The sequence below is a fragment of the Spermophilus citellus genome (assembly GCF_964194105.1).
Source record: "Spermophilus citellus genome assembly, chromosome: 10".
In the NCBI taxonomy this organism is placed as follows: domain Eukaryota; kingdom Metazoa; phylum Chordata; class Mammalia; order Rodentia; family Sciuridae; genus Spermophilus; species Spermophilus citellus.
Genome location: NC_138197.1, coordinates 24,274,330 through 24,301,805, shown reverse-complemented (window position 1 = coordinate 24,301,805; position 27,476 = coordinate 24,274,330). Strand labels below are relative to the sequence as shown.

Sequence of the window (27,476 nt, the reverse complement as noted above, 5' to 3'; positions counted from 1 at the left end):
TCAAGTGTTCTTAAAGTCTTACTTTAAAACTGAAAGACCAGATGAAGATTTTAGAGCATGTTTATGTGAACAAATCACAAGGAATTCCTCTTGGTGAGTCTCAGTATCTTACAATTGGTGAATGGCAGTATGTTTGTAAATTAAGTGCTTAAAGTATATACATTTTTAAAATTTCCTGCTTTTTTAATATTTATTTTTTAGTTGTAGTTGGAGACAATACCTTTATTTTATTCATTTATTTTTATGTGGTGCTGAGGATCGAACCCAAAGCCTTGCACGTACGAGGTGAGCGCTCCAACGCTGAGCCACAACCCCAGCCCAATTCCCTGCTTTATATGTTAACCTATCATTACTCACTGTAATTGCAATAATCAAGAGGAATTTTGTTCTAACAATGAAGAAATACTCATGATTCAAATGTGAAAATTTAAACATAGATTGGTAGAGAAGAATGCAGTTCTCACAATTATACACTATTGCATATTAAAACATGGTATCTCGCCAGGGATGGCCCATACCTGTAATCCTAGCTACTTGGGAGTGTGAGGCAGGTAACAGATAGCAAGACTGGGGATGTAGCTCGGTGGAGCTAGCACCCCTGGATTCAATCCCCAACACTGCAAAACAAAAGCAATGCAAAAAACCAACAGTAGATAAATGAAGCACAAAAACTTGAGCAGTGGAGAAAGCTTATTAGGGTAATAAGAACTTTAGGAGTTTTTCTTCAACTATATATGAATTATGGTATTGCCGTCTTTATACCTGAGGTGTCTGAATTTCAGTTTCAATTTAATCTTATTAGCAAGATGAAATGCTGTAACTTCACAGAAGCTTTTGTGGAAATTAAAAGAACCCATGTCAGTATATGTAGCAATCAATAGGTGTTTGTTCCCCATCCACTGTTAATGATGATGGGTAATTGATGAGAAAGATTGTTAGGAAACTAAACCCACATTTCTTAACAAAGTCAATGCAAGAGGAGTCAGAAAACTTGATGGATTTCTGGAGGTATGATGGTAAACTTTAAGAAAAACAGAAGGTTAAGGCCTGCTTTAACCACATAAGAGTTGTTTTGTTTTCTTAAAATGGGATGTACACTACTGAAATTATTTGTTTATGATACAAAAAGTAACATTCATAAAGATAGCTTATAAACGTTAAAGTCCTTAAGAAATAAATAGATTTAGGTAGTTTACACAAAAGGTGATTTAAAAAAAAAAAAACATTTATTTTTTTTTAAAGATGGACACAATACCTTTATTTTTATGTGCTGCTGCAGATTGAACCTAGTACCTCACACATGCTAAGTGAGCACTTTACCACTGAGCCACAACCCCAGCCCAGCCCAGCCCCAGCCCCCACAAAAGGTGATCTTAATGTAGAAAAAAAAACATTCACCATCTGTATTAAGAATAGCTTGTTTTTCCAGTTACTTTCATTGGAGGTGACAAAGTTGGAGTGAAAATGGTATTGGCTTTTTTTTTTTTTTTTTGCTATTAACATGGTAAATTGGTGTGGTTCCTTTTGAAGACAGTTTCTGTACATTTATCATTTATTTAAAGTTTAGAAGATCTTCCTAGCACATGTCTGTAATCCTAGCACATGTCTGTAATCCTAGCAGCTGGGGAGGCTGAGGCAGGAGGATAGTAAGTTCAAAGCCAGCCTCGGCAACTTAGTGAAGCCCTAAGCAACTTAGACCTTGTCTCAAAGTAAAAAGGACTGGGCTGTAGCCCAGTGGTAAAGCACCCCTGGGTTCATTCTCTGGGACTACCATAAAAACAAACAAACAAAAAAACACTTCCTGTTAGAGCCTTGAAACTTACAAAGGGGATACTTTAGGCATATGAGAAAAATGCTAGAGTAGCTTTTGGAAAAAAGTGTCATGACACCTTTATACTTGGGATCACATTTGTACTGGAGCCTATTCATTCTCTTCCGTGGAAACCTTTCAAAAACTGATGATTCATTAAATCTACCACCATTACTTTGCAATGTGGTTAAACCATATAAACCACTCCTTATTGTCATTGAGTTTTTTCCATCTTTTGATTCCTTATGTCTTCATGATTCTTCAGGAAGTCTCAAGACTTTGGATTACTGGGGTCCAGAATCAAATCTGAGTTTGATGCTGTAGCCACAGAAGTTGCAGTGACTGACCTGAAAGCCCTGCTTACCACCTTTTAATAATAGGTTACAAGGTGAAGCTATGGGGCTTATTCCATAAAGTTCCAAAACATACATATGTTAATACACCGTGGCCTTCCAATGATTGACTAGATGTACATCGTTCCTGGAAACTCATTCTTTGAAATGTTCCTCCTTCAGCATTCACTGTCAGTCCTTCTAAATTTTTTTAGGTCTGTAATATTTTCAGGTGAGCTCTCTAATTCCAAGTCTCTGTGCCTTTTTCCCACTCACTTTGGGTCCCAGCCTGGGCAGCTGCCCTCACTTCTCACTACTGCTACTGACCTGCCTTTTAAGGGGGTATTCTGCCTCCAGCTGCACATAGGGTCGGCTCTCAGAGCCACTTCTTACAGCTGAAGGTTATAAGACATTGGCTTCCCCTTAACCATTTGGGGATTATTTAGTTTTAAAATTGTATTTAGGTTTTTAAATGTTTTAACAGTCAATGGGAATTTTTTTGCCAGTGATATTATCAAAGGAGACACTTGTTTGTGTTTTTGTTTTAAGAGCATACACTGGCTTAGTTTGCTGAACAGCTGAAGAGTTCTTTTGTGATTATCCTAAGCGTGGATACTTTTAACCCTCCATCAAGGTAAAGCAGTTACCAGCATACCTTTATGGTCACTCTTTGGCAGTAGTGAGCAGCGACGGCAGCAGCAGCAGTAGCTGAGAATACCCTAATCTATCTTTTCATTTCTTTTCCATACTTCTTAACTATAGGGAAAACGTTCACAGAGCACAAAGGCAGAGTTGCAACCTAGGTGGATGTCTGACCACCTGTCCATCAAAGCCATGAAGCAAGAGGTGAGTGAGAGTAAAAAGGGAGTTTTTAGTGTTCAGAAAGAATGGTGCCGTTTTCGTGTACTTCTTTTTATGCCATTTTTTCTAATTCTAAACCTAGTTTTTGTAAGATGCAATTCCAGAAAGAAGGAGCTGTAAAGATAAGGAAGTCACATTCTTTTGGATCTTAAAATCTCGTTTGTTGATAGTCACATCCATATTTAATATAGATGAGAAAGATAAGTTCTATAGTAGATATAAGATATTCATGAATGCAAAGGTGGAAGAAATTAGAATTAAGCAAAAATGGAGAATTTGTGTAGGCAGGGCTGTGTTTGGCCTGACAAAAAGACCTTTGAGGGAACAACTAACCAGTTACTACTTCGAGGGTTTTCCACTTGAAACATCCAGGAGCCAACCAAGTTTCAGTGTTTTCATTTTGTAATGTAGTTTACAGTAAGTAGTTAAATGACTCTAGCATCACACTGTACAAAGGAAGAGATAATGTTTTTATTCATTAAGATTTTTAGAGAACAATTTAGAAAGGCATAAGAAACTTTTCTGGTTGGTATGGCTTTAAGTGATCAGGAAGGCAAATAGAGTCAAAGAAGCTAGGAGATGAAGGCAGCAAGGTGAAGCTGTTTAAAAGTCATTAGCAAGATAGGAAGGATAGTAGAATGAAACTATGTGTGTTTACGTGACTACATGACCAACATGTACACTCAGAAAAATGAGAAATTATATCCCATCTATGCATGATACATCAGAGTGCATAAATGCATTCTACTGTCATGCATAACTAATTAAAACAAATTTTAAAAAATTTTTAAACAGTCATTAGCAGGAACCTTGCTGTCCCATCTCAAGATCTGCCTGCATTGTTTGCTAATTTGAGTTTGCTACAGTCCACACTAGGTGCTGTGGCCTGCCTACATTCTCTTTACTTTGTAACCATTTATTCTCCCTTTGTCACTGTTCCCTTGCATACTTAAGTTTTACAGTAGGATTCAGTTCTTTTACTCTATACCTTACCTTGCTATACACATAATGATTTTTTTCCCCTTGCAGTATTTTCAGAGCTCTGAAACAGAAGTATCAACACAGTGCTGTATTACAGAGAATCTATCATTAACTATATATATATATATTATACCTTGAGCTGAGAAAAGGGAAGAACTGATAATTTGTAAATTTTTTATTGACTTCTATATATTATTTAGTTTTTGTCTCTTTGCTCTTAGGTGTCCTCTTGCCAGGAGATCAGTGGATCAACATCCATCTAATTACCTCTGGGTGACAGTTCTGTACTGAGTGGCTTCATTTTCCCTTTCTTCTTTCTCTCAGGAGTCACTGGTTTGGCAATGGCCTTTGGTAGTTGGTATCTAGCTGCAATTTTCAGTGGGTTTCCAGGTCATCTTACTCATCTACACTATTTCCAGTCCTTTTATTAATATTTCTTGCAAGTTCCTTTCTGTTTGCCTTTCAATGCTCTGCAGTCCTCCATGCCCTGGTTCACACTTCAGATTATCTATAATATCATATTATATATGATGTTTCTTCATGGCTGCAAGCAGAAGTTCAGCATCAGGCACCAATATTTCTTTTATTCTTGGCAGGGTTTGTCTTTATATTCTGCTCTTTAGTTTGAGATAACAGAAAACCACAGCATTATAGAGATTTTTTAATATCTGTCTGATATGGACCATTAATGTGGAGAACACCTTAATGGTGGTGTGTTTTGTGCTTTTGTTTTTAGAGCAGAAAATTTTCAGGCCTTTCAAGCATACAGGCATTGGTCACCCAGGAGTCTAATCTTATTGCCTCAAAAAGTCTTTTAATTGTGACTCCTGGGGAAACTATTGGTGAAGGGCCACTGTCTCACTGAACCCCAGGATTAGGCTGCTGCCATGGGTGTTTTTGCCAGCAGGCTCTGGACCTGGTTGTTGCCAGGGAGCTGTTTGTGGTGGTATAGTCTCTAGGGTGCCAGTGAGTCTTAAGTGCCTGCCTTGGGGGAGGGGAGCCAGGGCACTGCTTAAACCAGAGATTCTGGTTAATAATCCTTTAGAGGATTTCAAAGTAGTGTTTCTAATTAGCTTCTCATTAAGATGCCCCCTTGATTCTAGTAGGCCTCTTATCTATAGAACATTTAAACACCAACCCCTATCCCATTCGCAGCTGACCTCTGTTTTGAAAAGAAAATCCAAGACAATATGGTTGTTTTTCCCCACTGTTTAGTTTTTTGGTTTGGTTTTTGCTCATTTTGTTGTACTGGTGTCCTCAGAAAGTGAGTCCTGTCCTGTCCTCCAGTGGTGTTTTCATTAGCATAAGTTTTGCTTTTAAGTGGCAGAGTGCTAAACATTAATACAGAAATTTAAAAGCAGACTCTTGATACACAACATGGATTTTTTTTTTCAGATGTGTATGATGTCTTTTATGTAAAATGTTGGGAAACTGCTAGAATTGTAACATGATGTTAAAAAGAAAAGGGCACCAGAAATGTGAGGCAGAGGGAGGTATTCAGTCAGGCAGAGGAGTTTTTCACCTGACACGCTAATCCTGGGTGGGGTGAACTCTACAGAAAGTGATATGAGAACAGGTAGATTGAACAACAGAGGTAGGGGTCAACACTGTAAGGCAGGGGCACTTAACCACTGAGCCCCATCCCCATTTCTTTTTATTTTTTATTCTGAGACAGGGTCTTGCTAAGTTGCTTAGGACCTCTGCCTCCAGGCTCATTGGGATGGGGCCACCATGCCCGCCAGCTTTAGGTTTTTGACCTCACCTTGAATGACATTCAGGGAGCTTTAAGTTTGTTTTTTAAAAGAGGCTGTAATTCAGATTACTGTTATTATAGCATGTGTGTTTAGCACATATATTTTTAAAAATAACTAACCAGACACCTACTGTGTAGTCATATTTATGTGAAATATCCAGAAATAAAGAAATCTACAGAGACATAAAGCTGGTTGATGGTTGCCAGGCACTATGGGAGAGGAATGGGAAATGGCTACTTAATGGGTTTAAAAGTGGTTAATTTTGCTTGTGAATTTCACCCCAGAAAGAAAAGAAATAACCAGATGAAGGTAATCTTTACATAATTTTTTTGTTAATGATCCATAACCATGACTTTGATTTAAGAGCAGCAATCTCTGGGGAATATGGGAAGGGAGGGGTAATGGGGAGAGAGTGATAAGTGGGCAATGAGTCACAGTTAAGAGGGCAGGGAGTTCTGGTGTGCTCTTGCACAGTAGGGTGACTGCAAGTAGGAATTTTATGCCATGCGTATGAAAAAGCTCAAGGAAAGAATTTTGAATCCTACCATAAGGAAGTGGTGAATGTTTGACGAGATAGATTAATTTAACTTGATTATACTCTATATATGTTTTAAAATATCACATAATAATCTCTTAACATACAATTTTTGTGCTTTTTATGGACCAATTAAAAATAAATTTAGGGTTTTGGGGGGCAATAAATATTGCAGAATTTCATTCAGAGGAAAATTACAGTTTAATAAAAGGAGAAGAAAACATTATTCAGTAGTTATGAGTGTTATTTTCCTAATGCTTCATCAAATTTCTCCCTGCAGATTAAAATTTATCTATGATCTTTCATTTGTATATGACTTAAGATAAGCATTGCTTCTTTGACCTGGTACCCATAGCCTACAAGAATCAGAACTCTACCCCCAAGGTTGAATCGAGTTCAGACAGGGCTGTTCCTCGCTGAACTGATGAAGGCTGATGATTGGCAGGTGCACTGTACTTGCAACTTTGCCCTTATCCTGGGGCTTAGGATCCAGCTCAGTGGTAGAACACTTGCCTTGCCTAGCCTAGCATGTGTAAGGCCCTGTGTTCCATTCCAGCCCCCACCGGCCCCAAAATCTTTTTATATACGTCTAATGGTTAAAAGAAGAATATTTGGGGGGTGGGTATATAGCTCAGTTGATAGAGTGCTTGCCTCACATGCACAAGGCCCTGGGTTCAATCCCCAGCACCACTTTAAAAAAAAAAAAGAAAGAAAAGAATATTTCACATATTTTCATCTGTAGTCTTGGGGGGAAAGGCAAAGTATGCATAAATTAACGTATGGTCATTATAGATACTTTTTTTTTCCGACTTGGTAACTCTGGGTTAATATGTTCTCATCTGTGTGAAAATGTTATCAAGAGTTGGAATATATAAGGATTTGGGAAAAGGGGGAGGTGTAGATTGTTGTTGGAAAGGATGGAATCTGCTTCACTGACATGTATTTAGGAGGCAGTGACGAGATGTAACCAATCATCTGTTTAAAAGAATTGTCCTTGGGCTGGATTGTGACTCAGTGGTAGAGTGCTTTCTTAGCATGAGTGAGGCATTTTGGTTCAAAAGAAAAAGTCCTTGCCAAATGTCAGTAGCATCCCTGTTTTCAGAATTATCGTCAATTTCACCTCTGGTTGTGGGATAATGATGATTTGGGAGGCTTATGGTTGTTATTTATTTCTACTGGGGTTCCTTATGAGCACACTGTTATGTGTGTGATTCAGATTTAATTTAACTTCTCCTGTTCCCAATTTTGTCCTTATAAACTTAAAGGCAGGCTCAAATATTTTGAGTGATAAAAATGATGCTTAGAAGTCCACTACCTAGACAACATAACCCCCAAATTGAGTCAAATTGGGATCTAAAGTGGTTTTAAGAACCATAAACAAAATATATTGTTTAAAAATAGTTTCATTGTTGAATGGTAACTTGTACATCGTCATTCTGCATTCTTTATTCCCACCACATCAAGACCACTGCAATTTGTATTCTCTGTAGCAGGCAGTAGGCATGACTTCTTCAATAGCAGTACTGAAAAAAGAAAAATGTTTAGCTTTTACATTAGCAAAAAAGTTGAGAAAAGAAATGGAAAGTAAACATCAGTGTTCTAGCCTATTATAGAATGGTTCAGAACTAGTTTTACTGGGAAATATACATTGTAAAACTTTCATAAAATTATTAGTGGTAGTGCTCCTGTTTTCCTTAGTTTACCTTTTCTTTTGTTAGATTTCTTAGGTAATCACATTCCCATTGGCCACTTGCAATCTTTATGTTAATATTGCTTAGGTTGGAAAACATGCTAGCCAGTCCTTTGAATAATTTTCAGGAATATCTGCATAAGCCCCTTTGTCTCTTTTTTGAATCATAAAGCAAAACAGCAACCCTCTTCACCTCCACCTTCCAAATTTTTCATATGAAGCTGGGTGTGGTGAGTCACCCCTGTAATCACAGCAACTCAGGAGGCTTGAAGCAGTGGATCATGAGCTCAAAGCTAACTTCAGCAACTCAGCAAGGCCCTAAACAGCTTAGTGAGAACCTGTCTCAAAAATAAAACAGAAAAAAGTCTGGGGATGTGGCTCAGTGGTTAAGTGCCCCGGGTTTGTTTATTCCCTGATTCAAAAAAAAAAAAAAAAAAAAAAAATCATGAATCATTTAAATTGTGAACCCGTACTTTGTCCTTAGTATACTTAGCTGAAGATGCTTTTAAAAATTGCACTTTCATGGGGCTGGTTTGTGGCTCAGCAGTAGAGTGTTCGCCTAGCACATACGAAGCCCTGGGTTCGATCCTCAGCACCACATAAAAACAAACAAAGGTATTGTGTACAACTAAAATAAATAAATATTTTTAAAAATTGCACTTTCATCAAATAATAAATCTAGAGGAATGTCTCTCAATTTTTTCTCTTGTCCATCACATTGTGTATGACATTTCCTACTACCCATGCTTGAGTCTTAAATTACTACTGAGACCAGCTTTGAACATGTGATCTACCTACCTCAGCCTCTGAAGTAGCATGTGCCCTTGAGCCCAGCCCCCACCATTTTAGTGTTTATATGCCCATTCATATATCTTATACATAATATAATAAACTTTTAAATGAATTTGATATAAATTCCTTAGCTAATATTACACATCTGTTTGTGTTTATTGAATTCAGTAAATTGAGGAAGTGATGAACTTCTTTGTGTCATTGTTCAAAATTTACTGGATGTGTTCGTTGGCTCCTCACAGGAGACTCCTGTGCTCACCAGAATTGAAAAACAGAAGCGCAAGGAGGAAGAGGAAGAACGGCAGATTCTCCTTGCAGTGCAGAAAAAGGAACAGGAGCAGATGTTGAAAGAGGAAAGGAAGCGGGAATTGGAGGAGAAGGTCAAGGCAGTGGAAGGTATGTAGCCCTTGTGCTCTGTCTGGAGAGGTTCCTGTGTGGGAATAGTCCTCCTACAGCCAAGATCAGATGAAGGTGGGATGGGATCATCATTTATTTCAGCTATTTCTGGCCATTTCTGTTTAAATAGGTCAATTGTTTTCTGTTGTGTTTACATTTCACATATCTAATTCATAATATGAGTGAGATATGCTTAAGAAAGGTTCCAAATATTTTTATTTAGATAATAGCACTATTCAAGTCTAGAATATTAATATTATTAAGAAAAAGTTTTCTAAGAGTCTCTACAGGGCATGGTGTAATGAGTGTTTTCTTTCATCTATAATTCAGCATAGCAAAGGAAAACAACTATCTCTCGATGTTTTCTTGGATAATAGTTGTGATTTATAAGCTGAACCTGATAAATCATGTGATAATATACCATTTGGCTTGATTGAATACAGACAGCATTTTTCTTTTCTATTGTAGTTTCAAATGAAATAGCATAGCATATGGATTTGACATTTTTTTTTATTGGTTGTTCACAACATTACAAAGCTCTTGACATATCATATTTCATACATTAGATTGAAGTGGGTTATGAACTCCCAATTTTACCCCAAATGCAGATTACACATCCACAATTTTACATAATGCCCTATTAGTAATTGTTGTATTCTGCTACCTTTCCTATCCCCTACTATCCCCCCTCCCCTCCCAACTTCTCTCTCCACCCCATCTACTGTAATTCATTTCTCTCCTTGTTTATTTTCCCATTCCCCTCACAACCTCTTATATGTAATTTTGTATAGCAATGAGGGTCTCCCTTCATTTCCATGCAATTTCCCTTTTCTCTCCCTTTCCCTCCCATCTCATGTCTCTGTTTAATGTTAATCTATTCTTCCTACTCTTCCTCCCTGCTGTGTTCATAGTTGCTCTCATTATATCAAAAAAGACATTTGGTATTTGTTTTTTAGGGATTGGCTAGCTTCACTAAGCATAATCTGCTCTAGTGCCATCCATTTCCCTGCAAATTCTATGATTTTGTCATTTTTTATTGCTGCATAGTACTCCATTGTGTATAGATGCCACATTATTTTTATCCATTCATCTATTGAAGGGCATCTGGGTTGGTTCCACAGTCTAGCTATTGTGAATTGTGCTGCTATGAACATCGATGTGGCAGTATCCCTGTAGCATGCTCTTTTAAGGTCTTCAGGGAATAGTCCGAGAAGGGCAATAGCAGGGTCAAATGGTGGTTCCATTCCCAGCTTTCCCAGGAATCTCCAAACTGCTTTCCAAATTGGCCGCACCAATTTGCAGTCCCACCAGCAATGTACAAGTGTACCCTTTTCTCCACATCCTCGCCAGCACTTGTTGTTGTTTGACTTCATAGTGGCTGCCAATCTTACTGGAGTGAGATGGTATCTTAGGGTGGTTTTGATTTGCATTTCTCTGACTGCTAGAGATGGAGAGCATTTTTTCATGTACTTGTTGATTGATTGTATATCCTCCTCTGAGAAGTGTCTGTTCAGGTCCTTGGCCCATTTGTTGATTGGGTTATTTGTTACCTTATTGTCTACTTTTTTGAGTTATTTGTATACTCTGGATATTAGGGCTCTATCTGAAGTGTGAGGAGTAAAAATTTGTTCCCAGGATGTAGGCTCCCTATTTACCTCTCTTATTGTTTCTTATGCTGAGAAAAAACTTTTAAGTTTAATTAAGTCCCATTTGTTGATTCTAGTTGTTAACTCTTGTGCTATGGGTGTCCTATTAAGGAATTTGGAGCCCGACCCCACAATCTGTAGATCGGAGCCAACTTTTTCTTCTATCAGACGCAGAGTTTCTGATTTGATATCAAGCTCCTTGATCCATTTTGAGTTAACTTTTGTGCATGGCGAGAGAAAGGGATTCAGTTTCATTTTGTTGCATATGGATTTCCAGTTTTCCCAACACCATTTGTTGAAGATGCTATCCTTCCTCCATTGCATGCTTTTAGCCCCTTTATCAAATATAAGATAGTTGTAACTTTGTGGATTAGTCTCTGTGTCCTCTATTCTATACCATTGGTCCACCCGCCTGTTTTGGTACCAGTACCATGCTGTTTTTGTCACTATTGCTCTGTAATATAGTTTGAAATCTGGTATCGCTATACCGCCTGATTCACACTTCCTGCTTAGAATTGCTTTTGCTATTCTGGGTCTTTTATTTTTCCATATGAATTTCATGATTGCTTTATCTATTTCTACAAGAAATGCCGTTGGGATTTTGATTGGCATTGCATTAAATCTATAGAGAACTTTTGGTAATATCGCCATTTTGATGATGTTAGTTCTGCCTATCCATGAACAGGGTATATTTTTCCATCTTCTAAGATCTTCTTCTACTTCTCTCTTTAGGGTTCTGTAGTTTTCATTGTATAAATCTTTCACCTCTTTTGTTAGGTTGATTCCCAAGTATTTTATTTTTTTTGAGGATGTTGTGAATGGAGTGTTTTTCCTCATTTCCATTTCAGAAGTTTTGTCGCTGATATACAGAAATGCCTTTGATTTATGCGTGTTGATTTTATATCCTGCCACTTTGCTGAATTCATTTATTAGTTCTAGTTGTTTCTTTGTAGACCCTTTTGGGTCTTCTAGGTATAGAATCATGTCATCTGCAAATAGTGATAATTTAAGTTCTTCTTTTCCAATTTTTATGCCTTTAATTTCTTTCGTCTGTCTAATTGCTCTGGCCAGTGTTTCGAGAACTATATTGAATAGAAGTGGAGATAGAGGGCATCCCTGTCTTGTTCCGGATTTTAGAGGGAATGCCTTCAACTTTTGTCCATTCAGAATGATGCTAGCCTGAGGCTTAGCATAGATAGCTTTTACAATGTCAAGGTAAGTTCCTGTTATCCCTAGTTTTTCTAATGTTTTGAACATAAAGGGATGCTGTACTTTGTCGATTGCTTTCTCTGCATCTATCGAGATGATCATATGGTTCTTATCTTTAAGTCTATTGATGTGGTGAATAACATTTATTGATTTCCGTATGTTGAACCATCCTTGCATCCCAGGGATGAATCCTACTTGATCATGGTGCACAATTTTTTTGATGTGTTTTTGTATTCGATTTGCCAGAATTTTATTGAGGATTTTTGCGTCTAGGTTCATTAGAGATATTGGTCTGTAGTTTTCTTTCTTTGAGGTGTCTTTGTCTGGTTTCGGAATCAGGGTGATGTTGGCCTCATAGAATGAATTTGGAAGAGCTCCCTCTTTTTCTATTTCCTGAAATAACTTGAAAAGTATTGGTATTAATTCTTCTTTAAAGGTTTTTTAAAACTCCGCTGTATACCCATCCGGTCCTGGGCTTTTCTTGGTTGGTAGTCTTTTGATGGCTTCTTCAATTTCATCCATTGATATTGGTCTGTTCAGATTGTGTGTTGGATTTGACTTTTTCGATAACAGTGTTTCAATGAAAACAGGTCAATTTTGGCTATGAAAAGTAAAATATATAATGAGTTTTTTTCCTTTTTTTTTTTTTTTTTTGTACTGGGGATTGAACTCAGGGACACTCAACCTAGTTCATTGCTTTATTGTAAAACCCATAGTTTGTGTAATCAATAAATTTAGCTTGTTTACATATTCAATAAATTTAGCTTGTTTACATATTATGTAATTATATCTTACTTGTGAGATCTTGAATGTATTTTGTTTCCACTGCTAGATTTTATTTTTTCAAGTTAATAATTATGCTTTTTGTTTAATTATGTGTTTCAGTGGGACTCTTGTTTTTTCAGTAGGTTCTTATTATAGGTACACAATTGTGGTTTAGTTTCTGTATCTGAAAAATTAATAATACCTGTGTAATGAGATTGTTCTTTAACAAACAAATGTTTTTTGAGAACTCATTCTGTGTGGCACTGTTGTAGGTATATGGTAATGAATGAAATAAGATATTCTTATTGTAGAGTTTCAGTTCCAGTAGGAAAAAGGTGGAGAATAAAACAGATAACTGTGGCTGGGTGCAGTGTTGCATACCTGTAATTCCAGTGATTCGGGAGGCAGAGGCAAAAGATCTCAAGATCAAAGCCAGCCAGCAGCTTAGCTAGGCTCTAAGCAACTTAGTGAGACCCTGTCTGGAAAAAGGGGTGATGATGTGGCTCAGTGGTTAAGCACCCCTGAGTTCAATCTGGAAACACGCCCCTACACATACACACAAACTGGAATAGGTAGTGGTGAGCTATCTGAATAAAAATAAACCAGATCTATGAATAAAGAGTGCTATGATTGAAGTGACATTTAAATAAGATTATCATGAGTATTCTCTGAAGATGTGACATTGAAGTCAAGTGAATGAGGTTGCTCTGTGCATATCTGAGGTGGGGATGTGGGATAGGGAGCGTCATAGGCGTCAGGAAGAGTGAGCTCATATGCTCATTTGACTATTCCTTGTAGATCGAGCCAAGAGGAGAAAACTCAGGGAAGAAAGGGCATGGCTGCTGGCTCAAGGCAAGGAGCTACCCCCAGAACTTTCCCATCTGGACCCTAATTCTCCCATGAGGGAAGGAAAAAAGACAAAGGACCCGTAAGTATTTAATAATCACATCGGTGATGTCGCTTGGCACTGCACCTTGCTAATAAGCAAGCCCTCCTTTCATTTAATATTTAAAACTGAGCTGTGTAGTAGGCAATGGCATCACCATTTCAAAGTTCAGAAAACACAGTAAGAGACAGAGGTCAGCCTGAAACTCAGACCTGATTTCAGCACTCCTCGTGCCACACAAATGGAGATGCTGAATGTCTCTTAATGCTCATTTGCCCTTCTTAGATTTTTTGCTGTCATACTCTAGAAGCACAGAGATGCTTGTGCACAAAACTCTTAGTACCCCACTCATTAACTTAATGAAATCATAACTGATGATTTATTATATATAATTGTTTCTTGAAAATGTGAAAAGAAGTTTGTACTTTTGAGAATAATAGTTTCTGGGCTGGTGTTGTGGCTCAGTAGTACTGAGTGCTTGCCTAGTATGCATGAGATACTGGATTTGATCCCTGGTACCACATAAAAGTAAAATAAAGGTACTGTATCCATCTACAACTTAAAATATATAGATTTTTTAAAAGTAACTTCCTTTGTGGTTTTCCTAGGTACTGTATATCTTTACTCCTTAACTAAAAATGCAAGAAGGAAAGGAATAGTGTTCATGAACTCATTCTGCTATGTGTTTTTAATTATTATTATTTAGATCCCAAATAAATTTATGAGCCATGAATAAATCCTGCTTAAATAAATTGTAGGATCTTAAAGTTTTGTATCATTTGCATATACCCCATCATATTATACATAAGTAAAGTGATATTCCCTTTTTTCCTAAGGTGGATTATCTCCCATGTTTATATTATTTTTAGCAAATGTTATCTGTATTAAATAAATAGTGTTGAGACTATTCAAGATCTTAGTGCATTTAGCTATGCCTATGGTTAAACTTTTTTTTTTTAATTTTTTTTTTAAATTTTTTTTTAAAGATAGAGTGAGAGAGAGGGAGAGAGAGAGAGAGAATTTTAATGTTTATTTTTCAGTTCTCGGCGGACACAACATCTTTGTTGGTATGTGGTGCTGAGGACCGAACCCGGGTCACACGCATGCCGGGCGAGCGCGCTACCGCTTGAGCCACATCCCCAGCCCCTATGGTTAAACTTAAGATAGGTTGAGAAGGTAGTCAGAATGAATACTAATGTCTTATTTTATGATTTACAGCTTTGAGTTGGATGATGACTTCACTGCCATGTATAAAGGTTAGTTCCCATTCTCAACTACAGTGTTTGTGGTGGAAGTCTTGCTGTGAGTTATTAGTCAAGTTTTCTTCTTTGGTTTTCAGTTCTAGATGTGGTAAAGGCTCATAAGGATTCCTGGCCATTTTTGGAACCCGTGGATGAATCTTATGCTCCTAATTATTATCAGATTATAAAGGTAGCCTCTGTGTCTTGCTTGTACTTTATTGTTTGTTTGCCTAGCTGTCATTCTTAAGATCAGGGTTGTTGGAGGTACACCAGGCTCTTGAACAACTTGTAATGCCATTATTCTTTTGCCTTGTAGGGACTATAGCATGTTGTTGTTTATTCCTATAATATGTTGTTGATTATAATAGAGTTCCTTGTTCTATTTTAGATCCCCATGGATATTTCAAGCATGGAGAAGAAATTGAATGGAGGTTTGTACTGTACCAAGGATGAATTTGTAAATGACATGAAGACAATGTTCAGGAATTGTCGAAAATATAATGGGGAGAATAGTGGTAAGTGGGTAAGAAATCTGTGCCAGGTGCATAACTGTTATGCCATTATATAAGATGATTTAAAAACTCTTTCTGTTAGACGCACATTTCCTAAAAGCTATGGCTACTACAAGCATTTCCACTATATGTGTCAGGAGCTCTCTTTCCTCCCATAGGACAGCAGAGCTCAGCAGGAGAGTAGATAGCCTTGGGTTGTTTCTCATTCTAGAGACTAGTCTAGATTTATCTGGTCCTCTTCAGCACAGATGGGGCTGAACCTAGATGGAGCCCATTCTTTTTTCAGGGGTTGTTGGGCGGTGAGGGGCGGGGGAGAGCACTGGGGTTGGAACCTGTGCATGTGGTCCTCTTACATGTTAGACACATACTCTAACCAATGAGCTACACCCCAGCTTGTCATTTTTAAGTCATTTTGAGAAGTCAGCATAGTACCTATTTAATACTAAAGAATAAATGGCTCCAGGTACTCAAACTGGGTTATTGATGAATTAATTAAGAATGCCATAGTTTAAAAAAAAAAAAGATTCAGTGATTGTATTTAATGAGTTGAGTAATTTAGCTTTAAAAATTAAATTTTCAATGGTTTGAGGTAATTAGCCATACAACTTTGAGCTTTTTATGGGTAGAAGCCATCTCTTACTCATCTTCTGGTCATAGCTCTACAGAATATGCCCCCAAAATGAGTTGGAACAACAAATCGTTGCAGTTTTTATTGTTAGTGGAAGAATTATCTTTTTTTTTTTTTTAAGATGTAATTTTTTTTTTTTTTAGTTTTCAATGGACACAACATCTTTATTTTATTTGTATGTGGTGCTGAGGATTGAACCCAGTGCCCCGCGCATGCCAGGCAAGCGCGCTACCACTTGAGCCACATCCCCACCCCAAGAATTATCTTTTGTGACCTATAAAATCTATACGTGGTAGTTAGTCCTCGTCTGTTCCTTATAGAGTATACCAAGATGTCTGATAATTTAGAGAGATGTTTCCATCGGGCAATGATGAAACATTTTCCTGGAGAAGATGGAGACACGGATGAAGAATTTTGGATCCGAGAGGATGAAAAGCGGGAGAAGAGACGGAGTCGGTCTGGTCGTAATAGTGGAAGCCATATTTGGACCCGCTCTAGGGACTCTGAAGGGCCCAGCAGGAAGCAGCAGCCCATGGAAAATGGAGGAAAATCATTGCCCCCTGCACGCCGAGCTGCTTCTTCAGGGGATGATCAGAGCAGCAGTTCTACTCAGCCCCCTCGAGAAGTGGGCACTTCAAATGGCCGAGGTTTTTCCCGCCCTCTGCACTGTGGTGGGATGCCCAGCCAGGCACCTCTTTTAAACCAAATGGTAAGGAAAAGCTAAACTTTTCTGATGATTTCTCCAAGCTAGTGAACTCATGGGAAAGTAAGGGCTTTCGCACTTACAAAGTAAATTATATGGATGATCTCCCCCGCCCTGCCCCATTGAATTTATTTCAAATCCTCTTCTCTTTTAGTCATTTGAATCACATATTTTCAGTGTGGGCAAAAACAGATTTTAAAAAGACTTAGGCATGGTGGTATATGCCTGTTTTCCCAGCTACTAGGAGGCTGAAGCAAGAGGATTGTTTGAACCCAGGAGTTCAAGACCAGCCTGGGCAACATAGGAAGACTTCATGGAAGAGACAGAAGGATGGAGGGAGAAAGGTTATGCAGTGTATCTGAGATGTTAAAATCTTATGACAGGATGCAATGGGGGATGAAATGGGTAAAAAGGCTCTGTACAGGGGCAAAAAGGATGTAATTTTAAAAGATGGTAAAATAACATTTTGTTTTTGTTTTGTGGCACTGAGGATTGCACCTGGGGGCACTCTACCTCTAAGCTATATATCCCCAGCCCTTTTTGAGTTTTGAAACAGGGTCTTACCAAGTTCTCCCAGCTGGCCTCAAACTTGTGATCCTCCTGCTTCAACTTCCCAAGTAACTGACATTAATAGGCATGAATACCTAGCAAGAGACACCATTTTAATTTTACTCTGTTGAAGAGGGAACCTGCTTTAGGGTCAGGAGCTAGTTCACTCTAGGGGAGTATATACACTAGCAAACTTTAGGGAACTCGTTGCTCTGTGTCTAATGTCCTTGTCTATTTTTTTCTTCCCTCCCTTTGCTCACTGCTTCCAGAGGCCAGCAGTACCAGGAGCATTCGGCCCTCTTCAAGGATCAGAGCCCAACACCTTCTATGGTTCCTCTCGAGTCCCAGAAGCACACCCAGGAGAGCCCATGCAGCAGCATCAACCGTTTACCATGCAGGTAAGGAGTCACCTCAGAAACCATAGCTGCTATGGGTCCCACAGCATGTTTCAGAAATAGTGTCTTCTCAGGTTAAATTTAATTAATTATCTTCTGTGCAGAAGAGACTTTCTCTATAGGTGAAGCGTGTTACAAGGGACTAGTTAACTTTGCTTACTTTATTTTTTCTGTTGCCAGCCTCCAGTTGGAATTAGTAACCACCGAGGACCCCAGCTTGGCACTCCAGAAGATAAGCAGATATGTGGGGGGCTAACACACCTTTCTAACATGGGATCACATCCCGCCTCCTTGCAGCTTGGACAGATGAGTGGCCCTAGTCAGGATGGAAACATGTATCCCCCAGCTTCATTCCAGCCAGGATTTATTCCTCCCAGGCATGGTGGAGCTCCAACCGGACCAGCAGACTTTGCTGAGAGTTCAGAAATTCCTCCCAGTCACATGTATCGATCCTACAAGTACCTGAATCGCGTACACTCTGCAGTCTGGAATGGGAACCATGGTACTACAAATCCAGGACCTTTGGGGCCAGATGAGAAGCCCCATCTTGGGCCAGGACCCACTCACCAGCCTCACGCTCTTGGTCACATGATGGATTCCCGAGTAATGAGACCATCTATACCCCAAAACCAGTGGACTAAGCAATCAAGCTTTCTACCTCATGGTGTTCCTTCTTCAGGATATATGCGACCACCTTGTAAGTCCACTGGTCATAGGTTGCAGCCACCTCCAACCCCAGCACCAAGTTCTCTATTTGGAGGGCCCTCCCAGGCCCTGCGTGGGATGCAAGGAGGGGACTCTATGATGGACAGCCCTGAGATGATCGCCATGCAGCAGCTGTCCTCCCGTGTCTGCCCACCAGGTGTGCCTTACAACCCCTGTCAACCCACTTCCTCCCAAGTACCTGGCCCTTTTCCACAGGTAGCTCATTCAGCATCAGTAAGCTTGTCAGCCCCCAAACCTGCCTTGGGCAACCCTGGGAGGATACAGGATAACAATGAAACACAAAAGCCTGAGAATGACCAAGGTAATGTATATATTGTTACTTTTATCTGACTTTTGGGTTTTTAAGCTGTATGTAAATTATGAGTAATCTTTTCACACACCATATGTAAACACATTTCCAGTCTCTTTCCTGAGCTACTTAAGTTTGAACCAATCATAATATTCCTTTTGGTCTGAAGATCTCAGCGTGATAATAATGATCATCACACTTATAGGTGCTTCCTGTGTGACATTCTTTTTGAGACTTTGGTTTATAATCATTTAATTCTCAGAAAAAGCCTTTGTAATATCTACTATTACATCCTTATTTTTATAGATGGAAAATTTAATTCACAGAAATACTAGATTATTTGCTATCTTAAGTGATAAAGAAAGATTTGAACCCTGACAAGGCTAGATAAACATTCTTCCTGTTAACCACTCCATCTCTCATATCTTTCAAAAAAAAACTATCTGGAAAGTCACCATTATGAAATAAGTTTCAGTGTCTAATCATTTCTATCCTCTCCTTAGATACATGCCTATATGTAGTAAAAATGAAGCACAGTGAGTTCTAGCAAAGCTTGAAACACTTTCTTAGAAATGCCATTTAGAGAAGTAAAGAGTAAACTAGAGAAGAAAAGTTTAAAAGAATTCTTTGTGTACTTCATGCTGACTTCAAGGATAGAAGTGTAGTATACATTTTTGTAATTTTCTTCAGATGTGAATAGAGGGTGGAGATACTTGAACATTCATAAAAGCTGATGAAAAGTTCATGGGACTCAAACTTAACTTTGAGCATTTCCTTATAGAAAAGGTCCACTTTGTGAAAAGCTACAGACGAATTTTCTAATACGGGTTTCAGGTGTGTCTGCAAGTCAAAGGTTTGAAATAGTATCATTCGTGACACTTTAGATAAAGTCTGTCCACTAGTTGCTGAGCTTTGTGTTAATAAAAAGTTTAATTTTTTAATTTTGTTGCTCAGTTTGTATCTTTTTTCCTTAAGGCCAGCTTTAGTTCACTGATAGCCTTAGACATCTTAGTGGATCTTTATAAGTCATTATGGGGCTGGGAATATAGCTCAGTTGGTAGAGTGCTTGCCTTGCATACATAAGGCCCTGGGTTCAGTCCCCAGCACCCACCACACTCCCTCCCCAATACACACACAGTCATTATGAGATGGGTGCAGTGACACAGGCCTGTAATCCCCGCAGCTCAGGAGGTTGAGACAGGAGCATCACAAATTCAGTGCCAGCCTCAGCAATGGCAAGGTGCTAAGCAACTCAGACCCTTTCTCTAAATAAAGATAATAAGTAAAATAGGGCTGGGGATGTGGCTCAGTGGTTGAGTGCCCCTGAGTTCAATCCCTAGTACAAATCAAAAAAAAAAAAAAAAGTCATTATGAATCTTTAATCTTGTCCTTTAAAAGTTTGTTTTTTAGAATCAGATTTTGATCTTGCTTGGACAACAACTCTTTCCTAGAAATATTATGATCAGATATGTATGTGTGTATGTATAAAAACAAAGTACCTCTGTTATTCATCATGTTAATGGTTTGCTACCATAGTGAGGTGAACAATTTGGGGTGTAATCGAGCATTCAAGACTAATTTGATTGAATTTATTCAATTTCTTGAATATTCAAAGAATGCCTTTCAAGTTTTTTGATGTGGGCCTCTTGTTTCAAGACTTCAAAAAAAGGGATGGGGTTGTTGCTCAGAGTGTGCTCAGCATGCTCCACCTTTTGTTTGAGCACTAGGTATCTCATGCATTGGACCTTTACATTGTGTCAATTTCTAGAGCCTCTCACCTGGGTACCCATTCTAATTATCACCACGTTCTTCTATAGTTCACATACATCTGCCTGGAGTCTGTAAGCTCCATATTCTCTCAGTAATGTGCCTGTGATGTGGGGTATTCCATTTTGGTGTATACCTTAATATTAAATTCTACCTGTAAGTCCATGAAAGGGAGCATATAGATCCCGATATCCTGACCTTTTCCAAGGACTAATGCTAGCTAGCTGAGGCTTGAATTGCTGTCCTCACCTCAACCCTGATCTTCCTTATTTTGCATACTTTTTATTACTACCTCCATTCGTATTGTCATTGCAGCTATTTAGTTATTTTGTTCTCCTTTTTGTTTTTTCCCCCAGGAGAAGCTTTGCCTGGACTTGAAGAGAAACCAGCAAGTGTTGGTGCTTCAGAGGGGGTATACCTCAAACAGCTACCTCAACCTACACCTCCCCTGCAGGCCGACTGCACCAGGCAGAGCTCACCAAGAGAAAGGGAAACAGAGGCCACAGAGCTCAAAAATGACACATTGGAATCTGCAGACAACTGTAAAACAGCAAAGGGCAAGAATACCTGGACCTCAGACAGCAGCTATGCCAGCCCAGCTGCCCAAGGCTGTATGAGAGACCTCTCCACAATGGCCGACAGAGGGGTTCTTCCTGAAAATGGAGTCATTGGTGAAGCATCTCCTTGTGGATCAGAGGGGAAGGGCCTTGGTGGCAATGGTTCAGAAAAACCACTCTGCCCCAGAGGCAAAACATTGCAGGAGACCATGCCCTGCACAGGACAGAATGCAACTACACCTCCATGTGCAGACCCCAGTTTGATGACAAGCCCTGTAAGCCAGTTTTCTCCCTTGTACATGCCTGGCCTGGAATACTCTAATTCAGCTGCACATTACCACATCAATCCAAGCCTGCAAGCCTTGGGCCCTATGATGGGAGGGAAATCCTCGGTATCACATCCTCAGCATTTCTCTCCCAGGGCCTTTCAGTCTAACAATCCTCACCCTGGGATCTTTCCCCGATATCGCCCTCCCCAGGGAATGAGGTATTCCTACCAACCACCACCTCCACAGCCTTCCTACCATCATTACCAGCGAACTCCTTATTACACTTGTCCACAGGGCTTTTCTGATTGGCAGAGACCCCTCCACCCTCAGGGAAGCCCAGGTGGCCCCCCAGCAAGTCATACCCCTCACCCACGGCCCCTTTTCTCAGATAAAAATTCCATGGCTAATCTGCAAAGCTGTGAGACACTGAGTGCTGCCTTAACTTCCCCAACTCGAATGGATGCAGTGGCTGCTAAAGTTGTCCCACCTGACAGACAGAATCCTGGTCCAGAGGAAGAAAAGCTTGATGAATCTATGGAGAGGCCTGAGAGTCCCAAAGAGTTTTTAGATCTGGACAACCATAATGCAGCTACCAAGCTACAGAGTTCTTTGTCAGCCAACGAATATATTTATGGAACTCCTCCTACACCTCTGAGTTCAGGAATGGGATTTGGTTCACCTCCTTTCCCACCTCATGGTGTGATGCTACAAACGGGGCCTTCTTATACACCACAGCGGCCAACCAGTCATTTTCAACCCAGGCCATATTCTCCTGTGGGTGCTCACCCACCCCACCATCCAGGGGCTGCCCAGCCTAATGGCCTCTCTCAAGAGGGTTCTCTCTATCGCTGCCAGGAAGAGGGCCTGGGCCACTTTCAAGCAGTAATGATGGAACAGATTGGCACTGGAAGTGGAATAAGAGGGTCCTTCCAGGAAATGTACAGACCATCAGGGTAAGAATGTGTTGAATGTTTTCCTTATTCTCTAAAAGAATAGCAAATGTTAAACTATGCCTGTCAGAGGAAGTCAAGCATGTGTGATGTTAATGTTAAAGTTCCAGGTCTATCCAGAATTGAAACAAGTCAGATACTCTCTCCTAAGACTTTCTCAATATGTTTGTATGGGTACCACTTTTAAGACCCATTGAGGGCTGGGGATGTAGCTCAGTAATAGAGAGTTGCCTACTATTTGTGAAGTCTTTGGTTTAAACCCCAACAGGAGTTGCAGGACGGCTCAGTGAGGTGATATGCCATCTGGGAACGTTTCAAAATAATGATATATAAAATATGGGCACTTGAAGTTATGAAGTATAGTTATTAAACTAGTACCTTTCAACTTAAAAACCAGTGTGCCCCTCTCCCCAACCATCTTCTTATCATCACACCCTCTCTCCCTATTCACATTTTGCCATATTTGCTTTATACATCTTGTTTTGTTTTGATGTGTTTCTGAACCAGGATCCAACCAAGGCTTATGTATCTGTTTGGTTTCTTAATATGCGACGATCATGCTGTCTCTGTCTTTGTTTTTCAAAGAGTCCAGGCCTTGTGTCGTGTGTCCCAGATTCTGGATTCAAGTCAGTATTTCCTTTTTTAAGATTAATCACTGGGCTGGGGATGTGGCTCAAGCGGTAGCGCGCTGGCCTGGCATGCATGCGGCCCGGGTTCGATCCTCAGCACCACATACCAACAAAGATGTTGTGTCTGCCGAGAACTAAAAAATAAATATTAAAAACACTCTCTCTCTCTCCTCTCTCACTCTCTTTAATCTTTTTTTTTAATCACATAGCCGGTATGTGAAGAAGTCTACAAAGAGGGATATCTTGTTAAATAATGTAGACCTTAGAAATTTTTTCCTTGAATCATGGTGCAGTGGCTAGTGGCTCAGGAGACTGAGGCAGGAGGATCACAAGTTCAAAGCCAGCCTTAGCAATGGTGAGGCACTAAGCAACTCAGTGAGACCCTGTCTCTAAATAAAATACAAAATAGGGCTGGGATGTGGCTTAGTGGCCAAGTGCCCCTGAGTTCAATCCCTGGTACCAAAAAAAAAAAAAAAAAAAAGGATGAATCACTTTTGTCAGGAATATGCTTCAGATGAGTGTACTTCCTATTATGTTAAGCTCAGATATATATATAATGTCATTTTGTCCCATTATTGATGGTTTCAAGCTGGATCACCTGGATGATTAGGCCATCCCTTCATGATTAAAGTATGTTTTCCTTTGTCATTAATACATCTTCATTAATTTTTACCTGTTCTTTTCCTGTGGCTACAGAATGCACATACATCCAATCCAGTCGCAGTCCTCATTCCCAAAGACCCCAGCACCAGCAGCATCACCAGAACAGCTGCCACCACATAAGCCCCCAACACTTCCTCTGGATCAGGTAAGAATCACCAAAATTTAGAGCTTTTCTTATTCCTCAAAATGTGGGAAATATATATGACTTTCATATCCCTTCTGCAAAATGCTTGGGACCCAAAGTCCCAAGTTCAGAGTTTTTCAGATTTTGGAATATTTGCATAGGGTTTACCAGTTAAGCATGACTAATCCAAGGTGCTCCAAAATATAAAACTTTCAGCATTATGTCCATTTTCTTTTTAATTTCAGCCTGGGCATATAGCTCAGTGATAGCGCTTGCTTATCATGTACAAAGTTTGGGTTTGCTCCCTAGCACACACTGCAAAAACAAAACAAAAACTTTGGAGCTTTCATATTAAGGATCCTCAATCTGCACATGGTCTCATTGCCATTCTGAGACTGCGTTTTTAAAAATTATTTCCTTTTTGCCATGTTGACAATAGAACCCAGGGCCTCCCGCAGTTTGAAAAGCATTCTAACACTGATTTGTATGTAGTCCCAGTCCCTGAGTGTTGTGTTGTTTTTTTGTTGTTTGTTTTGTTTTGTTTTTTGATACCAAGGATTGAACCCAGGGACACTTAGGGTCTTGATGAATTGCTTAGGGCGTCGTGAAGTAGCCAATAAGGCTGGCTCTGAATTCGAGCAATCCTCCTGCTTTAGCTCCCAAGCTGTTAGAATTACAGGCATGTGCCACTACACCCCGCTCCTGTGAAAATATTTTAATGTATCTTGTTACTTCATTTACTATAGGCAGCCAGGTGAAACAAATCACTCAGGCCCTGATCCCAGTCCTTGGCATTGGGGAAGATCGGCAACAGAGTCCTTATCTACTATTTCCACATACCCCTCTTTCATAATCTTGTGTGGTAACCAGCTGTTTAAGGAGTATTTATTTAAGGAGTATCAATTTTTCCACACTGCCTTCCCACATTTCTTTTGCCAAAAATTGCTTGTTTGTTTAATCCTTCCCACCTATTCCTTTGTGTGAGACTGGTCAGTCAGGTTTGGAATAATTGTGGCTACCTTTGAGTGCTGCTTGTCTCACACACTGCTGAGAGTTTGTGTGTGCAAAAACTATCTCCGTCTTAATCTGTGGCCCCATAAAGAAACTGATCAGCTGTAGTAGCACCTTCTAGTATGCACAAAGTTCTATAGCTTCTAAGTATAGGGGCTCAGGTCCAAATCAGAGATCTAGTACCTGAAAGTCAACCCTCTGTAGCTGTGTAGGCAAGCACATACAACTCTTTGATATGTTTAATTTTCTTAGACAATTGATAAAATTTCAAAATTTTTTCTTATAAATGTCTTTATTCTATTCCTCTCAGAGCTAGTCCTAGGAGGAAATTGCCCCCAAGGAAGTGAAAAGCTGCACATGAAGACAAAACATGGAGGATTTGGGGAAATGATCCTTGCCCATCTCTATCCCAGTCACCCTGCTCTGCCCCTTCACAGTGAATTACACCTTGCCACCAAGAGCTGGAGCCATTCCTGGGCCTTAGAAGCATCCTCACTCCATAGACGACTGACAAAGAGCTTGCAGAGGTGCTGGGTCAGGGATCACTTGCACAGCTGACTGACAGTCAGGAAGATCAAGTGAACCTGGAGTTCATGCTGACTTCTCCAAATTCTGAGACTGTCCTTCAGGGAAAATCACTTTAAACTTGGGTGGGGGGCATACAAAATAACCGAGTGGTGCTTTTAAACTTTCGTGAGCAGCTAATCTCAGGTATATATTGAGGAAGGGACTACTTGTAGTATTAATGTTTTCAGAGCTGGGTCCAGTTTACACAATTTTCATGTTGCCTTTTAAAATAATTTTTGTTGGTGAATGTATTGTACATAAAGTGGGTAGGGTGGGTGGGAATGTGAAAGAAATGGAAGTCCTAACTGGTGGGCTCACAGCACTGGAGTGGTCTCTGTCTGTTTACAATCATGTCACACTCAATGCTTTGGGGAGCTGGAGAAGGGGGTAGGAAAGGCTTCAACTTGTCGTATGTCAATAACTGTTTCCATGGTGGCTGACTGGCCCTTCACAACTGAAGACCTTCCTTCCAGTCAGCCTCAGAGAGTGTAGTTGTACCTGTCCTCCTTATTGTTTCTTTCTTAGTTTGGGGGCAGAGTGCTCTCCTGTGGCCCACCGGAAGCTTCAACCAAGACGACAGGCTCCTTTCACTCTGGTGGCCCAAGTCTTGGCCTTGGGAAAATGGTGTCCCTTCCTGATTTGCCTCCAGCCCTACAAGATAGTTGCAAACCAGTATCAGGAATTGGGATCACTAGAGTGCTTTACTCATTAGAAGACAAATGAACATCTTCACAGGCTTGTCGGGCTGTGATCTAGAAGGCATTACACAAGCTTTCTGGCACAAATCACGTTTTGTGAAAGTGACTACTCAGGTTTGTAAATGTTAGTCTCAATAAAGAAATTGCACAGGTCTGAATAGAGAATATGTATTCTATAGTGTTACAGTTTGAATTTAGGAATATTTCAGTATATATAGTTTTTACTTCTTTTAAATGAATCATAGTAAAATCAGCCATTGTGATTTTAAATAGCTATCAAGGACAAGTTCTTGGAAATCATTTGTTGTTATCTGAGGTAGGAAACAATTTTACAGTATTAAATTACTTTTATTACAGTTTTAGGAGTTACACTGGATTTCTCGTGTTTAGCATTCTGTATTTTATGTTAGCTGAGATGTCACCAAAGTTAGGACCCATAAATATCCCATAAAGAAAAAAACTAAGAAAACACCCTGAAATTACAGGTCTTTGTAAAGAATAGCATAATTTAAGCATGCTTTGAGGATAATAGAAGAGTCTTCATAAAATATTAATCTGTCCTAGTTTCTTATGTATTCACTTGTGGGTGGAGTCAGTAGAGCCTTTCCCTTCAGTTTCAGCATCTTTGATAAAACTGTAGTATTTATAGTTTGCTAAACAGTGTGCTCAGAGGGAAAGGAAACAGATTGGAAACATTCAGGTTAAAGAGACTGAACCGAAGACACCTAGTAGAATGGAAATTCATATCAGTAAGTGAACTAAGCTGGTGGTGTTGATTAGGGCTTAGGCAGAGTTGAGGGTGCGAGGGCGAAGAACACAGATGCCCCTGAGATATGATGCAAAAAAACCAACTTTTCTTTAACAGACTTTCAGTTTAACTGTGGTGTGTTTGCAAGTGGATTGATTGCATCATGAGGTTGAGTTCTAATTTGATCCTTATACTTATCAGAAATCTAGCACTAAGAAGAGTCAAGAAGTTAGAAGATATGTGGATGGGCTTCAATCTGTCCTTGAGCTTATGTAAGCTAACATGGTCAAAAAATTACGACTTCAGTTTCTGTGTTTGCAAAAGCAGGAAGGAGGATTATTAATTGGTGTGGGGCTGGTTAGGCCTGGTCTGGGCTCAGAGCATTCTGACTTCTCTTTAGGATTGTGGTCACTATAGGGCCTCTGCCACTGTGTTAAGCATGCTGCTTGAGGTGACCATCCTCCTCCTTCCCCCACTTCCAAATACCTGTTGCTAGAGAGATGCTGTGAACAGTGGGGAGGAGGGTGTCTGTAGTAAAACCTTTTAATCTCCTTTCTTTTTTAGAGATGAGAGAATTTAAGAATTTAAGGAAGGGCTATAGAAATTTGAACTACTGTATTGAATTATAACACTGTGAACAAGAGCATTAGTGAAATGGTCAGCCTTGTTGCATCCTATGTGGAAATTGGTTGTACATTACAAGGCCAAGTGCTTCATCCCTTATCTGGTATGTTCCCAGCTTTTACAGGTTTCTGAAATGCAGATCTGCTGAAAGCTGCCCACAACTGCCAGA

General features: G+C 39.6%; 1 protein-coding gene across 2 annotated transcripts in view; it reads left to right on the top strand.

The window, feature by feature from the left end:
- Window positions 1–25,497, top strand: part of CECR2 (CECR2 histone acetyl-lysine reader) — a 160,292-nt gene extending 134,795 nt beyond the window's left edge. Inside the window, exons 8-19 of one of the 2 annotated variants that reach the window (XM_081310049.1) lie at window positions 2,905–2,988; window positions 8,998–9,151; window positions 13,570–13,699; window positions 14,876–14,913; window positions 14,997–15,088; window positions 15,287–15,413; window positions 16,359–16,747; window positions 17,560–17,688; window positions 17,866–18,712; window positions 20,824–22,246; window positions 23,569–23,680; window positions 24,981–25,497. In XM_081310049.1, the coding sequence (XP_081166175.1) occupies window positions 2,905–2,988; window positions 8,998–9,151; window positions 13,570–13,699; window positions 14,876–14,913; window positions 14,997–15,088; window positions 15,287–15,413; window positions 16,359–16,747; window positions 17,560–17,688; window positions 17,866–18,712; window positions 20,824–22,246; window positions 23,569–23,680; window positions 24,981–24,986 (3,531 nt within the window). In that variant the 3' untranslated portion in view covers window positions 24,987–25,497. The remainder of the gene's footprint in view (window positions 1–2,904; window positions 2,989–8,997; window positions 9,152–13,569; window positions 13,700–14,875; window positions 14,914–14,996; window positions 15,089–15,286; window positions 15,414–16,358; window positions 16,748–17,559; window positions 17,689–17,865; window positions 18,713–20,823; window positions 22,247–23,568; window positions 23,681–24,980) is intronic. The other variant, XM_081310050.1, reaches the window with a different exon arrangement.
- Window positions 25,498–27,476: the final 1,979 nt, after the last annotated feature.